Consider the following 17,339-nt stretch of genomic DNA (forward strand, 5'->3'; position numbering starts at 1 on the left):
AGGAAGAGGCCACTTCACAAGCACAGCAGCTCACACACACGCAAACACACAACAGGCGCGCTGGGAGCATTATGCCAAAAGGAGAAGCAACACGGCTTTAGAGAAGCTAGGCACTCTCCTGGTGATTGCTCCGTTTCCAATACAGCTTTTGGACATTTTCAAGACACATCTGCTGTCCACACTATAGCTGAATAAAGCATTTTTCCTGCTAGCACATTCCAAAGAAAAAACAAAACAGCACTATCACTAGGGAAGGTTATGCCATAGCATGGAAGCAGTTTAAGGCAGCGCCTTCTGTCTGCCAGCTACCTAAATACAGAGCATGTCAAAAAGAAAAATTACTCACCCTTTCCAAACGTCCTGAGCACTCTCTGCCTCCTGTCTCAACCTGCATGCCAAAATTAAACTTAAGTCCCCTATAAACTATGGGGAGACTGACCTGCATCACATACAAACTACGAGGCTCGTTAAAATGCCACAAAAGTTCTGGATAGACATTAATAAGGTAAGGCCTGCCACAGGCAATGGATTTCAAGCTTCCTGCAGCTGGTGGTGTAGAGAAGCACAGGCTTGTAGTATCATAGCAAAAGCAGCAGAGGGACAACAACAATCTTCCACTGTTAAAAACTGGGGTAAAAGTTGGTACCATTGGTACAACTGGGATCATACCAGCTGCCACCTTCCACTAGCTCTACCTTTAAATGAAAGCTAGAAACCTTCCTTTTTCACTTGGCTATTCATCCCACCTCCTCATACGTTCAAGTCTATTGTTTTTTCCTCATACCTCATCCTAACTGCTTTGCTTGCTTTCTTTCCTTTGCCTTCTTTCACCTGCCAGGGCTGAAGACCCTGGACAAACTGACATCGATCAGGTGTGTTTTAGCCAGTCTGTCCCAGACAGAGGTACAAGGAATGGAAGGCCATCTTTGATACTGGACTCCAAGAGGGAACGTACATAAAGGTGGCCTTATATTTTGGGACAAATGCCTTTCTCTACCAGAAACCAATTGTCCATTAGCAACTACTTTGAGTCAACCCTTTAATTTCACACATTTTGTGGTACGATTTTTTAATCAATACAATGAAATAAATATCCAATTACTTGCAAAATGTCTCTATTTACTTTCAATATTTTTCTGTCTCAAAGAATGAAATCAGGTTGGTCTGACTATATCTGCTTTTCATAAAGTCCTACCTACCAGGGTTAAATCCTATCTGTATCATTCCACTCTCTAACTATGGAATCCTACAAGAGTTTTTCTGTATTTTTACATATGTTTGGTACCAGTATCTCCAGTGCATAGTTTTTATTTCTTCCCCTTTACTCTTTCTTAATCAATTTAATGTTTTGAGACATTTCCTCATGATGTCATGACCCAACAAAATCAGTGTCAACAAACTAAACTTCTCCTCTGGGACCTTTCAGCCTATCTGGATTTCCAGTTATCCAGGTTTGTTTGTTCCAACAAGTTTTGTAACCCGATTACTGACAATGGTTAATTTTCATACTACACTATAAAAAACCTCCCCTTTCTATCCTTACACTTGCCAACATTGTCTTCTCCCCTTGGATATTTTTAGCTGATCATCATCAGCTCCTCTCTACTTCACACTGATTCTTTTTTACTCTTCTCTAAGTACTACTTGGGGCAAAAAGAGAAAAGGTATTTTCAAAGGACATTAGCAGTTTAAAAAAGGAATAGCATAATGATAGCTTAAGATTCATAATCTCCTTCGTGATAACGATAATTTTATTCCAAGCACAAAGCTCTAAAGGGATCCTGCTGCGAGTACAATGATATTCATTATCTGTGTGTTACGAGAACCACAGCTGAAACCAAAGTTTCACAGACTCTCTATTCTGGTACTGATACCAAAATTTACATTATATACATCATATGAAACTGAGAAAGAAGCCTTAATTATATTAGTGTGAGCATAACATAAACTGTTCTGATCATATCACTTCCACATCCTCTTCCAAACACCTGTCAAAGCAATACATATTTAATGTTTTTAACCTTTCCTCATAAACTAGCTACTTCAACCACTTACTTTTGCTGCTGTTCTTTGAATTCTCCCAAATCAGCCTCTCTTTCAGATATCCAGGTGTCAAGAACTGAAAAGCCCACAGCCAAACTGTAGCATACTGATATTTACAAGCCCCAGCTTTCCATGCATCTCCCCAAATCATACTTTTCAACACCTTAATCACCACTACAGCAGTGGCACAGTTAATCGGCCATCCACAGTCACAACCCTGGCTTCTCTGATATACGGACTTAAAGCTTTCTGTACTGAATAACTACTTCAGTTGTCTCTTCCCTGGCCTTCAGGAATGCAAGTCTCTGCAGATTCTAGTTTCTTGCCTATATTTCCAACCTCTTTTTCCCCCTCAAATACCTGCAAATTTGAAACAAAATCAAATGAGTCGAGGTTCCTTGTAGCTCCGTCCCAGCTACCATAGCACATAACGTCCATCTTAAACACTGAAGCCACATCTTAAAACCAAATAGGTTTTTTCATCCCCAAATAATCTTGCCAGAAAGCTGTTCCAGGCAGGGTACTGAGGAAAGGGTTGTCTGTATGCCTCTCTTCCAGATCTTTTTCATTAAAGCTAAAAAAGATGTTCTGAACATGAAATGCCTTTAATGTTAATTTTTTAGAAAAGAAATCAAGACATTTACTGTACAGTTTTCAAGGTCAGTGCCACTTGTTGGTTTTAATCTTGCAGACATGTTTGTAGTTGAGAAAAAACAGCAACATAAATTAAGTCCATCCTTCCCCTGTGGTTTTGCAACATTATTTCTAACAACCCAACAAACAAGCAACAGCAATAGGGAAAGATTCCCACATCCCAGAGCAGACTCCCTGCTGTGCTTTTTCAGCAAAGATAGATAACAGTCCATAGGAATTCAGCTGAAATTTTGCTCTGAATTAGCACAGCCAAATGAGAAGCCACAAGTCACTGCAGGCAAATACAAAAGTAAGACTTTTCTTTTTTAGTCCTTCTTGTAAGCGACAGCATCCACTGAAAGCCGCGAGGAGCAAACCAGCCGAACAGAAACAGAAGTGCCAAAGCACCAAGGCACGAGGAGGAGACCAGTTTCACATTCAGAAAGCTCGCGCCTTAAAAATAGTGCCAAAGCTCATTTCTGCCATGCCTGTTTCTTCATGGAGTCATGCTTGAGCGGTGCCTTCCAGCTGCTGGCGGGGTGAGCCGGCTGGGCACCCCAAGGGCAGGGCTGCAGCCCAGGGCCCTCACACATCTGGATCCCACCTGCAGCCGCCAGCTCCTGCCCTCTGCGGCTCGCTGGAGAACTGTTGTCACCGATTTGATAACTGTGGGCAGGAGCCTGCCAGGGAGTCTTGGCTTTGGCTCCTTCAGGGGTGCTAGGAGGGAAGAGGGCAGGCAGAAAGCAGGCATCAGTCTGGAAAGGCAAGGGGGGAAATGCTTTCTATTGAAAGGAAGGGCAGATGGCCCACAGCCAGCCAAAATGGACGTCGCTAGAGAGCCCTCAGTCCCCACAGCATCTCCCCAGGAAGCGCAGAAGGCATCAGAGCCGTATGTAGTCAGGGTCAGTTGGTTTTCCTTTCTTTTTTTTCTTTAAAAAAAGCTCTATGCTTTATGCCTCTTCTCTGAAAAATACAGCTTACCAGCCTGCCCCAAACACCACACCAGTCCCAACCCTGAATCACGCACACAGCTGTGCAGGGGGGATGGCGGAGAGGAGGAGGGGAAGGGAGCTGCGGGACTGAGGAGCTCGAGCAAGCTGTACCATCAGTGCTGATGACTAGGCCAGTTACACCCGTGATGAGAAAAACAGATGTTTTGCAGAAAGTCAGCTGCTGCCTCATATTAGGCGGTATGAAAGTGGACAGTTTAGACGTCATATTTTCCTTAGTCTTCACCCTTTGCTAGCCAGGACAGATCCAAGAAAGCCAGGTATCCGGCTGCAAGAAATAATGACCTTCTTAGTGTCGTGGTTTAACCCCAGCCAGCAACTAAGCACCACGCAGCCGCTCACTCACTCCCCCTGCACCCAATGGGATGGGGGAGAGAATTGGGAAAAGAAGTAAAACTCGTGGGTTCAGATAAGAACTGTTTAATAGAACAGAAAAGAAGAAACTAATAATGATAATGATAACACTAATAAAATGACAACAGTAATAATAAAAGGATTGGAATGTACAAATGATGCACAGTGCAATTGCTCACCACCCGCCGATCGACACCCAGCCAGTCCCCGAGCGGCGATCCCCCCCACCCCCACTCCCCCCAGTTCCTATACTAGATGTGACGTCCCACGGTATGGAATACCCCGTTGGCCAGTTTGGGTCAGCTGCCCTGGCTGTGTCCTGTACCAACTTCTTGTGTCCCTCCAGCCTTCTTGCTGGCTGGGCATGAGAAGCAGAAAAGTCCTTGACTTTAGACTAAACATTACTTAGCAACAACTGAAAACATCAGCGTTATCAGCATTCTTCTCATACTGAACTCAGAACACAGCACTGTACCAGCGACTAGGAAGACAATCAACTCTATCCCAGCTGAAACCAGGACATTAGTCTTGGTTCCTCCTGAAGATCTCATCATGTCCATAATATCACAAGTGTTCCCCAAAGGCAAGTCACATTGCTGCTTTTGCTGCGAGAAAAGCTGGAGGAGCAGATCAGCTCTTTACTGCTTTTAAGTTTTGGTTCTACACATACTCACACAAACCTCTTCTGTGGGTACCAGAACCTCCATAAATGAGAATACACATCTTTTCAGATAACCCACACAAAATCAAAACATTGCAAGCAGATTACTGAAGCCAACAGAAGTACCTATAGGAGATTGAGGAAAAAAAGCAGCCTTGGGATAAGCTTCCTGTTGTGCACAAAATTTGCTGCAGGACTGTGGGAGTGAAGGAACAGAGACCTGCTTAGTATTTTTTTTTGTTGGCTGTTTTTCAGGTTTTGGGTCTACAAAACCTCCTCAAACCTAGGCACACAAGCTACTATGCAGGGTGGTCTCTTGCTGCATCTACAGTTTCAGGGTTAGCCACAAAAAAAGAAATAACACAGGTAGTAGCCAATCCTTAGAGGTATGAGGTTGCATACAGACAAACAGCCTTGAAACAAATGGTATAGGCTCTTTTACAGTCATATCATATGACAGAAGAGCAAGTAGGTAAGGCACCCAGAATTTTATCAGGAAAATCCTGAACAAAATTACGGGTGCATAAACAAACCACAAGTCCAACACACCACTCTGCACATCATGTGTGCTGCACAGAACTAAAAAGTACACACAGAAACAAGCATTTGTTCAGGATGGCTGGAACTCAGTTCAGTTTTCCTTGTCTCCATTTCAGTAAATCCAAACCAGAACTACAAAAAAAAACCCCCAAAGCATTGCTTCTGTGAAACTGTGGTCATCAGAAACAACAGTTTCCTAACAAAAATCAGCAAAATCAAGGGGCCTCAGTCACTCAGTAGTTTAATGGGAACATGAAAAACTCAGGGATCAGACTACTGCTAGCAATGCCGTACTTATTTAAACCTGAGCAAGGCAGTGCCTTGGGTCCAGGACTGCTACGGAAGGAACCACAGCACAGCTCCAGCTGGAAGGGGGCTCGGGTGGTCTTTAGTCCAGCCTCCTGTCCAAGCAGGGTCAGCGCTAAGCTCAGACCAGGTTACTCAGGACTTTATTCAGTCAGGTCTCAAAAACTTCCAAGGAAGGAGATGGTTCAGTCTCTCTGGGCAGCCTGTTCCAGTACTCAGCTATCCTTACAGTGAAGCTGTTTTTCCTTACCAGTCTGAACCTCTCTCACTTCAGTTGATGTCCATTTTCTCTCATCCTCCTGTCATGTGGTGGTGTAAAGAGCCTGGCTCTTTTTCCACTCTTTTCTACAGACCTTCGCATCACAGCATCCAAACTTTGGAGAAGGAAAATTAAACAGAATACTTCAAATATCAGCAATTTAAAGATGCTTTCCTTGCTTTGCAAGCCAGCACATGCTTAAAAGCATTTTGCCAGAGCTGAAGACCCTGCTTACATCCAAAATCAGGGGCAGCACTCAACATCTTCGGTGCAGAACAACGGCAAGTGACCTTCCTCCTCTCTATTGGGGATTAGCCCATCTCGCACAAGGGAGCACACACCTCGCCTCTGTAGGCAACCTCAACTCCAGCAAGACCTGGGAGATGAATGCTCCACCAAACAGCCAGGGCTTGTCCTGGCAGAGCTGCAGGAGAGAGGCAAGCCCAGCATGTACAGCTCCAGGTGAGCCACTAAAGCTTATCAGCAATATTGCTCTTCGCCCCTACACTACAGGGGAGAAGTCTTCACCAACTCCAACTCACTTCCCTCCTGCATCTCTGCTCAGGACACATCAGACTTCGCAAGGAAGGAGGCCTGAAACTCCCTAAGGCGCCTGCCCAAAGCTCCCTAAGAGGTTATCCGAGCAGCCTAGTCTCTATTTCTCACTGCATATGACTAACAGATTGTGTGAAAGGACAAAGCCAGCCCCAGTGTGGCTGCAAGGGAATGCTTCTCCTTGGCAGAGAGGAAAGATGAAGTGGGTGTCACATTTTTCCATTAGATTTTTGCTTGTCACCACAGCAGAGATGGATCATGTACAGAAGATTGAAAGTCAGTTAGCAGCAGATGGCCCAAAAAAAAAAAAAAAAAAAGAGTAGTTTCCAAGACACAGCGAAGGCACAGAGAGGTCACTGACACTATTAAGCTACACATTTGGATAGATGGCAGCTATGGGGACAGCTCTAGTAATTCATGTCTATCCCATTTAACCAGCCTTTCCTTATTTTCTCACATTGCCTTCTCTGCTTCCCAACTCACCCTCACAAGAGGGAGCACTCCTTATTTGATAGAGCATTTATATCCCTCCCGCACACATTTAGCGCTGATATAACTCAATTCAGTGACTCTTCTGTGGTCGCAAACTACATTTGACAGCTCACAGACAGAGAGAATGAACCTCACCATTTTTGACCTGTCTTCTTTACTGCCTATTACTCACTTAAGCGAGGTGAAAGGGTAACATATTTGCCAGTAAAAATGCGGCCCTAAGCCAAACTTATTTTTCACACACAGCTTCTGTCACTTTTATACAAGACAAATAATTTAGCATCCTAGACAGCCTCCACTTTTCACCAACACTCGACATCATGGAGGTGTGGTGGTACCATTGATAGGATGCAACATCAGTGCTTCTTTGAACCTTGGGTCTGTCTGTTTCTCTGCTACATATCCACACTCTTCACAAACAACCCTTTTTCCTATTGAACCTTGAACAACTGCCTCCTCCAAGTAATCCTTTTTCTTTCCAGTGACATCCAAATAATAGTCCACTGGTATCAAATAAATACACACAAGCACATCAGGATTACATCTAAGCACAACCCATAAAGCTACCCAGACTATTCCCACTGCACATTCCTTTAGCCCAAAATGCAGTACCACCACCCATTCCCCAGCCAAATATTCCTACCTGCCCTCTCACATCAGCACCAGTACCTGTGCTGCTGCAGCATAAGCTGCGTCAGGGAACCGATACCCCTGAAAGCTAATTTCTTGCAAGAAAGTCATTTTACAACTGGACGAGCTCCCAGGCATCTGCCCCAACAGCCTGCGGTTACATCCAGGTGCAGAACCGCACTGTCAGGTCTCGTCACCCAGAAAAAACACAGCCAAAGGGCATCCAGATAGCACTGATTTCTCATCTCCATGATTCAGAGAGATGAATAGGGAGCAACAGCAGAAATGAATGTGTCCTCCTTGAAAACCAGATGCAGAGCTCTACTGTGGAAGAGCCCCTCGGGGACCCACACAAAACCCATCTGCCTTGGAAAAAGGAAAGCTGCTCTAGGGAATCGGAGGAGTTAAAGGGAGGACCTCGTAAGCTCAGGGTAGGCAGCCAATATGGCTGTGAAATGGCCTGTGAAAAATGCCACCAAGCTCGGTTAGTCACCCTATCTGACTGGCTATCAATAATTGCTAAAGTCTCACTCACAAAATAATCCTTCTCCACGAGGGGAGAGAAGCAGCCCAAGACAGAGGAAACAGATGACGGATGTTTAAACCAAGTATTACAAAGTGACTAGAAAACAGCTTTTGGGAATGCAGGGAGGAAGGAGTACAGCCAGTGCTAAGGACAGCGGGGCATGATAACTGATATTCGGATAGAGCACAAAAAAGCAACATCTATCAGCAAATGCACAGCCAGGAAGATAACTTGCCTGGTCAGAGACAGAGGGCTACTTTCAAAGGACCATCTCTTTGCTTTCAAAGCAACAACCAAGTATCTCAGAGGTACCTTGGCAGCTGAGGCACCAAGAGAAAATGAGCCCACAGTGACACAGACCGCACAGCTCTTTGGAGGGATGAGTAGCTAGCAAGACACAGCACGAGCTAGGTGCCTCAGTCCTCACAGTCCTGGGTAGGTCCGCAGCCCCTGCACGAGCAGGGCCATGGGAGCCACAAGGTACTAGCTCAAGAGGCAGACATCTCCCTCCTCCTGCTGTAAGAAAGCAAGCTGAGCACATCCACTCTGGCTTAGCTCTGCAAAAAAGCCTATTAAGGGAAGCTTACAAGCCCCACAAGCCCAGGGGCACTGTTTTGTGTCACCACAGCACGGTACTGCTGCGCACAGTGGCTCCTAAGGTGCTGAAGCAATTTTTTTCTCCAGTATTTACTTCCCCCCACATCTGTCAGACAGCTTGGACATAAAGTGGCTTTGCCAGGCAGTCGTATAGGTGACAGCCACACAGCAAGAAGCAGAGACAACCTAAGAGACAGTCAGAGCTGGTGGTACGTTGGTCAAAACCCTCTGCTTTATTTTTATATTTATTTTTGTTTGTCACAGCTGGCATGAAGATGATATGGTCTTACAGTGTACGAGGAGGAAAAATATGGTGCAAATGAACTGCAGCTGAAGTCAGTGCAGCAGAGAGCAAGAGGGACACAAAAAGATCAAATGAAACTGCACATCCCCATCCAGGACCTGCAGCTAGTCAGATCAACCTCCTCCACAGACACAGATGATCCTAAAAAGTGAGACTGCTTTAATGAAAAACTGGTCAACCCCCCCCCCCAGGATAGTGGAAACTTACTTAACCCCCAGCTATGAAAGACCCCAAAGAAGGGACTCTTCACACTGCGAACAAAGACCTGCAAAGAGCACAAGTTCCGCCCATCCCTGTAGATAAGTTCAACAACTCCAGACACAGGAAAACCCTGTCTGGTAACACTGTGAATGAAATTCCTTTACCCCAGCTATTGCGCACGACCTGCTCCACGCTTAACAAATGGCTTTCCAAAGTAAGGAAACATTTGCAGAGGACAGTGCAGATCAGTCACGTCCATCAGGAAAAAAAATAGAGTTTTTGTACATCAAACGCTGGCTCATTCTTATCTACCATGCTTCAAAATCAGTCCCAGGACAGACTAACATTTTTTCCAGCTCCCGTCCTCACTGCAGATCAAGCACTTCACTATACAGTTACAGCTAGTCCAAATGAAACCAGCCAGCAACTCAATACCCTTACTTTTTCTAATTTTAACTGTCAGAAAATGGAAGGGTAAAGTTTCAAAGTATCCCACTTATGTTTGTCTCAGCTTTTAGAGGAACTGTAGATCATCAAGACCCATTATGAGTACCTGACATGTCCCTTGGCAAACAGGAGTGGTTTTCTTACTTAAATTTGGGAAGAAAACAAGGGGCGGGGGGGGGGGGGATGGCTTTCAGTGCAAGGCACTGAATAGAACTAGTTCTGCTGTTCAGCAGTTGTGATCCCGATTTTTTTTTTTTTTTTAATATGGAAGGTCATTCTCAAAATTTAGCACTACTGCTTTGTACAAAGTCCATACACAATTATTTAAAAATCGCACTTTCACATTTCCCTTCTTTACTGGAGGATTTTGGCGAAATCTTCAGAAGTACTGACTTCACAAATATTTCACCTGAAGTTAGCTGTCTGGTCCTCCATATGCAGGTGACTAGAGAAGAAAGAATGAGAGATTTCAGCTTTCTTGTTAATGAGCAACAGGCCAAATGCCACTTTCAAATAAATGAAGTACCTTCCCCCCCACCAAAATAAAAAAAAACATTGGATCAAACTGTATTGACACCAGATTTTACAGACAACTACATGCAGCCATCACAAAGTAAGATACAGCCAGCTCCACATCCATACATGCTGTGGTAACCACAACTTTTATTGAAACACACACAGATTGTAAAAATCAAGCACTGTCATCCATTTAAATTAACTATTGCCACTGCCATACTCCAAAAACCAGAGGCAACCCCTGGCAGCTTGTTCAGAGGCAGCATTTTTGCAGAAGTCAGTTAGAACACGAAGTAACAGCAACCATCGTTTTTGTGGCAGAGGAAATGAGTCATGGCAAGCTCCCGGTGAGGTTCAGAGACTTCTAATGGGCAATTTTTATCTGAGGAAAGAAGGCCAGCTCAGTTTCCCCAGCTCATTTCAGATTGACAATTACAACCCTGAATTCCAGCATCACTGAACACTAACCTTCAGGGGCAGATCCCTTTGGTTTTGCTCTCACGGGGAGATAGTAATTTGGTAGCCGAGGCGTGGGATGCCTCCTCCGCTCGTGCCAACCTATGCTGCACCCATATTCCAGGGTTGAGCTATCCACAGCATCGCCAGCAACATGGCAACAGGCTGGCTGAGCTCAAACACTGCTCAGACAATGGCATCAGCAATGTGATATTTGAGGCATTTCAATTTTTTCGTATGAGCTTCAAGTTCAATAGTTAGACTCTTTAAAGAATAAGCAATTCGGGCTACTTAGCATTTGAAGTATCTTCCAGTTAACCACTCATCATCAAGACACTCAGGGCATGACATCTGGGAATGTAGACCTAAATATTTAAGTCAGCCGCTACCCCTGTGTACCTGTAGGTGCAGTTCTACACCTGCCATGCCAAGGATCACAGTCATACTTACATTCAGCTGCATTTTGCTACCACCTGGAAACACCAGCCAGCAGCTAATCTATTAAAATAACCATGAAAACGGGGGGAAGAAAAAAAGATTGCCCCCTCAGTACTAAATAAGGAGTTTTTAAATAGCAAAGGCTCATAAGAACCATCTGCCTTCCATCTCCCGTCCAGCAATGGGACAGGTAGTTTGCATTTCAGAGCATGTTTGTCAACAGACATCCATCTACATCAGATCTGGCATTTGTCACTGAAGATGCCATCCCAGCTGGGCCGCATACAACCACGGATAAACTCCAGCGGAGACCCACAACCGCAAGCAGAGCTCTCCCACTTCAAGCTTGCCTGCACATTACAGGAAGTAACAGCAGCAGCAAGAAGGTGAAGCGTTTGCAACCTGGCCATGCTTCTGCTCCCTTTGAGTAGCGGCAGGCTTTGTGCTTCCTTTCTGCTTCTGCTTGACTGCCAGGAAGGAGAAAAAGCATATAATAATAGTAATACCTTGCACAATGCCAGCATGCAGTATTACCGACGCACAATCATAACAAGCTACAGGGCATATGAAGATTATATACGCAGACACATCACCTATGGCATGAACACACCTCTGGGAAACCTTTCAGCCTTTTCTTAGATGGGAAACTAAGCCACTCTGGAAAAATAACCACTATAAAGCTATCTGGTATCCAGGTGATTACTATAAACTATGAATACTTTAATGAGCCACCTCAAGGACTGCTGCCTGCCAGCACCAGAACTGAGCTCCTTGAAGTCCCACTTTCTCCCAGCACAGCCAATGGCATCACCAACAGTACCAGCAGAGCGAGGGAACCGCTCCTCATGCCGCTTCAGGCACTAGTGAAATCATCAGCTGTTAAAAGAGAAATGTAAATCCCTGGGAGGCTGGATTTCAGTCCTGGTAATTAAGGCAGGCTGGAACAGTTTAAAATAGAGGTCAAGTTTTTAAGTGTATGCATACTTTCACACTTGTCTACTAGCTTCAAATCAACCAGACCCATGAACAGCCTTTGTGGTCGTAAAAAGGTTAAAATTTAACTTAAAATACACAAAAGGCAGCTGGCACAGAATTCTCACCCTCGCCTGTCTGCACACACGGGTCCAACTGTCGAAGGACACTGATCCTTCTTCCTGCTTGTGAGCTCTCCCCTCAGTAATCATCGTCTTCTCCCTCCTCCCCATCGCCAGTCCAGCTCACACTCCTAGGGCTGCGTGACTATCCCAGGCACCTTTCCTAAGCCCACTCAGAAGTTTGCTTGAATGCAGACTTGCACCTCCAGCTATGGGACACCTCGGGAGGGCGCAAAGACCAGAAAGTGCCGTAGGGCGTGTGTTCCTCAGCCGTGAGGATGACAGCGCAGACGGTGGGCACTCATACAGATAGAGCGTAGACAGGTCTCCTCATCACCTCGATCTTTTCAGAAATACCCTGCATTAGGTTTACAAACACAGCAGAACCAGCTGGGTCAAACCAGTCCTCCCAGATGGAAAGCATAAGCCAGGAGAAGAACAGATGTTTCATCCAGAGGGTTTGTTTTTTAAAATGATTCTATGAAGTTTTGGCCAGAGGTAAATGGAGAACTTGTGTTTCATGATATCAAGCACAGTATTTTCCTCCACACAGCAGGATGCACTTTGCAAAAGAAACAAGTTAAACAGGCAGAAACATGTGCTTTTTTTCCCCCCTAGAGAACATTAATTTCAGAAAACTTCCCTTTTTTCCTCTAAAGGTCCACCCACTACACCTACTTTATCCACAGCATTTAGTTGCTTTTATTTTTTTTTTTACTGATAGCATCTTTCAGAAGAATTCCAAAAACAACCAGAAAGGTAAATTGATTTCACACTTTTTATTTGACTTCAAGAGAGTCCCTAAAGAAGTCTTAAACTCCTGAAAAAAACCAAACAAACAAGATGACCACACAAAAAAAAAAATGGTAGACTATTACTCCCAACAAGGGGTCACAGCCCAAGTTTTTGCAGACCCAGCTATGCACTGCCTCTTGCAAAACATGTATCATAATAGCATTTGAAGCTTAAATCCCCAATAAAACTTGAAAACAGCAGAGGGAAAAGCACCACGTTTCCATCCACCAGACAGCCAGGATGTATTGTTTGTCAAGCTACACTGAAAACCAAGTCCCAAGCTCCTTGAAATAAGACAGAAAACACATATCCCTGTCACTGCAGCCACAAGTTCTAGCCCAAGCACAAGATCTCCTTCAGGGCACTAACTAAAAAAATATGAGAACACTAAGTAAGAAAACAAAAGTTAAGAGCAGCAACTCCATTCTCATCACAAGGATCCAAACAAAGCAGGAGGAAGTATCCCAGCACAACTGTAAAATCCACGCGGGAGCACTCTCCAAAGAGCCTCTCATTTCATTCACAACGTTCCTCTGGTTAAAGAAAAAATGCAAAAAAACTGCTGTTTGAAGGAAGAGCTTTTCATTGTTAAGTGTTCCTGCTGGCTCTTTAAAAAAACCAAGCCACCATAACATACGATTGCTTTTCCCCGGATCTACCAGAAGATACACATTGCGCAACAAAACCCAAGAATTTTCAGAGACAAAGAAGCCAAACAATGTTTAAAGACAGTCACGCGTGCAACAGGCTTGCTTCCTGCTGAAACAAGGTTTGGAGCTTGTGACGGACGTGATCCCGGATCAGTAAGGCCACCATGTACCGCACACGACAAGTAAGATTTTCCTTGTTTGCCTTTCAAGACTAACACCAAGAACACCATACAGTGCCACGACGCTGCCTCGCTGCACATCGCGCTGTGGAATCACCACTGCTCCCATGAGAAGAGGTCGGTCCCTCTCAGCGGGGTGACTGTATTTGCACATCAGTCTCTTAGGCACAAGAAATGCAGAGCATGTGCCAGCACCTGCCACGCACCTTTCTTTCCTCAGACACTCCACCACATGCTAGTCACCACCACCATGTTACACTGGGTCTCCATTCGAGCACGTGCTCGACAACTGCACAAACAGTGGACTAGAAGAGTCTTCCGTGCACGCTGTCCCGAAGCGGTCCAGCTCACTTCCACTTAGGATTTGCACCTACGCAGCTTTATAAAGTTGTATCTCTGTGCTTGCAAAAAGCCTCCGCATTAACAGAGAAACGACAGAGCAGAGATAACGACGCGTTTCCTTGGGACTGTGCTAACTATGTGTTTTACACAAGCAAAAAAATGGGGAGTCCAGCCAGGAAAAAAAAAAACAAACAAAAACAAAACATCAAAACCCCATGTGCTGGCCCTCAAAGCCACTCAAGCAAGGATTTCATCCATGCCTTTAAAAGACCCCCACATATGTGGCACGCCGACGGGACGGCTAACTCCCCCGACACTGGCACGACGGCCAACGACCAGGCTCCGAGCGCTGGGGAAGGAAAGCCCCTCGCTCGGTTCACGACGTCCGTCCCCGGCCGCCGGGACAAACCGGGCCCTCCTGCCGCTTCCCTCCCGCGCGGGGGCACACCGGGGAGCGGGACGGGGCCGGCGGAGTGTCGCTTTGGAGGAGGAGACGCGGCCCGCCACCCTTGAGGGAACCCCGGGGAGAAGCAGGCAGCGCTGAGGGGGAAGCGGGAGCCGCGGCCGGGAGGAGGGCTGCCCTGCCCGCGCCCGGGAAGCGGCGAGGCCTGGGCTAGGCCTGGGGCGGGGGGAGGGGAGCGGCGGGTGGAGCGAGGGACGAGAGACCCCGGCTGTCAGGAGGCGGCGGAGGGGGGGAAGCTGTGACACCGCGGCGCAGAGGGGGCGAGCCACGGCCCCAGCGCCCGCCCGGGGACACCTCGCTCCCCCCGGGAGTCGCGGGGAGAGGCGGCGGGCGACCACCTGTTGGCCGAAGGCCCACGGCCGCGGCGCGCCCACCCGCCTGGCACCGACCCCCCCCGCCCCCAAGGGAGGCCGAGGGCGCCCGGCACGACCCCCCGCCACGGCCCCCCAAAACGCGGCCGCCCGCGGGGGCCGTCTCAGAGGTCCCCCCCCCTCCCGGCGGCTCCGGCCAGGCAGCGTCCCCAGGAGCCGCCCACCCCGCCCGCCGCTCCTCACCGTGTGACACAGCAAGGTGTCGGGGTCGGCGGGCTCGCACAGCTCGCTCAGCTTGCGGTCCCAGTGCAGCAGCGGCGGCTGCTCCCCGCCGCTCTCGCACACCTCCATGGCGGCCGCAAGCAACGGGGCAGCCCCGCCGGCCGATCCACCGCCCCCTGTCTGCCTGCCCGCCCGCCTGCCCCCCTGCCCACCCGCGGCGGCCGGCTCACGCCGCGCCGCCCGCTCCCATGGGCCGCAGAGCTCGCTCGCTGCCGGGCCCGGCGCCGCGCCGAGGCCGCGTCCCCGCCACCGCCGCCGCCGTGAGTGTGCGGGCACCGGGGCGGGCGGCTCACCCCCGCCAGCTGCGCGCCGCGCCCCCACCGTCCCGCCCCGCCCCCGCCGCCGAGACCGCCAATCGGGGGCGAGGAGCGCGGACGGCCGTCGGGCCGCGCCCCAATCGGCGCTCGGCCCCCGCACGGCTCCAGCTGTGGAATGTGGGCGGGGGCTCCCCCGCCGCGTCACGGCGGGAGGGAAGGGGGAGACCCCCCCCCGTGCCCCGCGCGGCCAATAGAGCGCCGGGGGCGCCGGGAGCGACGGGCGTGCCAGCCAACGCGGCAGCGACAAGACTGCAGCCGCCGCGCGCCGCCCCGCCCCCGCCGCGTCGAGCGTGTGAGGGCCGGCGGGGGGGTGGGGGATGCTGCGGGCCGCGGCTGCCGGCCGGGGTCGGCCGGGCGCGCAGCGGCGCCTGCCGGCCCGGACAGCTGCCCGCCGCGGAGCCGCCGGGCACCGCGGGGCCTCCCGGGGGCGATGCGAGCCCTGCCCCTTCTCCAGCGGTTCGCCTGGGTCCCCCGGCGGCGCACGGCCTCCCGCCACGGTCACGGGCTCCCCGCCCGCGGGAGCGAGCGGAGGCGGCGGTGGAAGGCGGGCGAGGCCGGCCTTCCTCCAGTCACAGGGGGAGCGTTCCGGGGGAAGCGGCCGGCGCTGCCGCTGCGGGGCTCAGGTAAACTTAAGAGGGGTTACAGTTGCAGTTACCGGCCACTTGGGCTTTTGGTTTAGCTAAAGAGGAGGCACGAAAGTCAGAAAACGGTCAGGATTTGACAGGACTGACCACAGTTTACCCATTTATTAAAGACATGTGAGAACATACCTTGTAAAAACCAGAAGGTTTGCAAGGAACTGCACTTTAAAAACTCTGTGCGGCCATGAGGTTCGCTGCATCCAGTGCTCTGTTGACCATCTGATGCCATTCCCAGAGTGCTAATCAACCAGCAGCAAAAATAATCCCAGTCAATAGGAAATTCTGGTATTTTAAGACTTGCTTTCATGCCAAGTCAGGACAAGGCTGACATTTCGTCACTCTTTAAAAATGAAGGATGCCAAATCTTTGTGATTCAAGAAAATGGGCATTCTTCAGTGCTTCATTTCAGCTCCTGGAACTCAATCAAGGCATTTCACTGCAGGTCAGTTCAACGCTAATTGGCGTTTCCATGCTGCATTGTACGTGAATCATAACTGGATTTCCAGATACGTTCTCTCTTGTCTAGACCTCCCATTTAGACTTCATCTCTTGTCTGAATGCCACTTTCATTCACTCACAGAGCAAATATGCTTGTGCAGCGTAAGTGATAACACTCCTCGCCGAGGAGAGCCTAGACTAGCCCTCTGAGGAAAACAAAGTCATAAGGACTTCCCGGCACCCATCAGGCACAATGGCAACAAAAAGAGGAAATAATGGTGACCTTGTTGGGGTTGTCCCTTTAAGATTTATTAATTTTTTTGGGGTTGATTTAAAAAAAAAAAAAAATTTTAAAAGTGTAACAAAAGCTACATTGTTTGGTGAAGGATATGAAGGGAAAATCCCTAACTGCCCCAACCAAGTATCTCCTGCAAAGATGAGTTATTTTAAGTCATTGTGAAACAAGTCAGTCCAGTATCTGCCCTCAGCAGCACAGAAAACATCTAAAGCGAAATTACTAGCACCTGAATTGTTACCTACCACATTGCCAAGCCCAACCGGAGGTACAAACTTCTTGTGTCCTGGCACTGCCAGGCACTGTTGTCAAAGCAATTACATTGTACCAGTCCAGAGATGCAGATTATGAAACTTGTAAAGGTCAGTTCCTCATCCAGAAACCTCCATGTTTTCACTGGATGTGTTCTTACTGTCAAAGCTTTTGCGGCCTTGTGATAATCCATTTAACAAAAGGCTCTCCATCACTCTGTTGGCTGACATTAGATCCTTCTAAAATTACTGCTGTGACTAGAGAATTTCTTTTGGCTGGGGCACTAAATTAATGTTTTGCCCATGTGAGAAG

General features: G+C 48.1%; 1 protein-coding gene across 2 annotated transcripts in view; it reads right to left on the bottom strand.

The window, feature by feature from the left end:
* CREB3L2 (cAMP responsive element binding protein 3 like 2) overlaps nucleotides 1-15,312 on the bottom strand; it is an 83,742-nt gene extending 68,430 nt beyond the window's left edge. Inside the window, exon 1 of one of the 2 annotated variants that reach the window (XM_052788840.1) lies at nucleotides 15,046-15,312. In XM_052788840.1, the coding sequence (XP_052644800.1) occupies nucleotides 15,046-15,153 (108 nt within the window). In that variant the 5' untranslated portion in view covers nucleotides 15,154-15,312. The remainder of the gene's footprint in view (nucleotides 1-15,045) is intronic. The other variant, XM_052788839.1, reaches the window with a different exon arrangement.
* Nucleotides 15,313-17,339: the final 2,027 nt, after the last annotated feature.

This window comes from Harpia harpyja, chromosome 6, assembly GCF_026419915.1.
Source record: "Harpia harpyja isolate bHarHar1 chromosome 6, bHarHar1 primary haplotype, whole genome shotgun sequence".
Lineage (NCBI taxonomy): Eukaryota > Metazoa > Chordata > Aves > Accipitriformes > Accipitridae > Harpia > Harpia harpyja.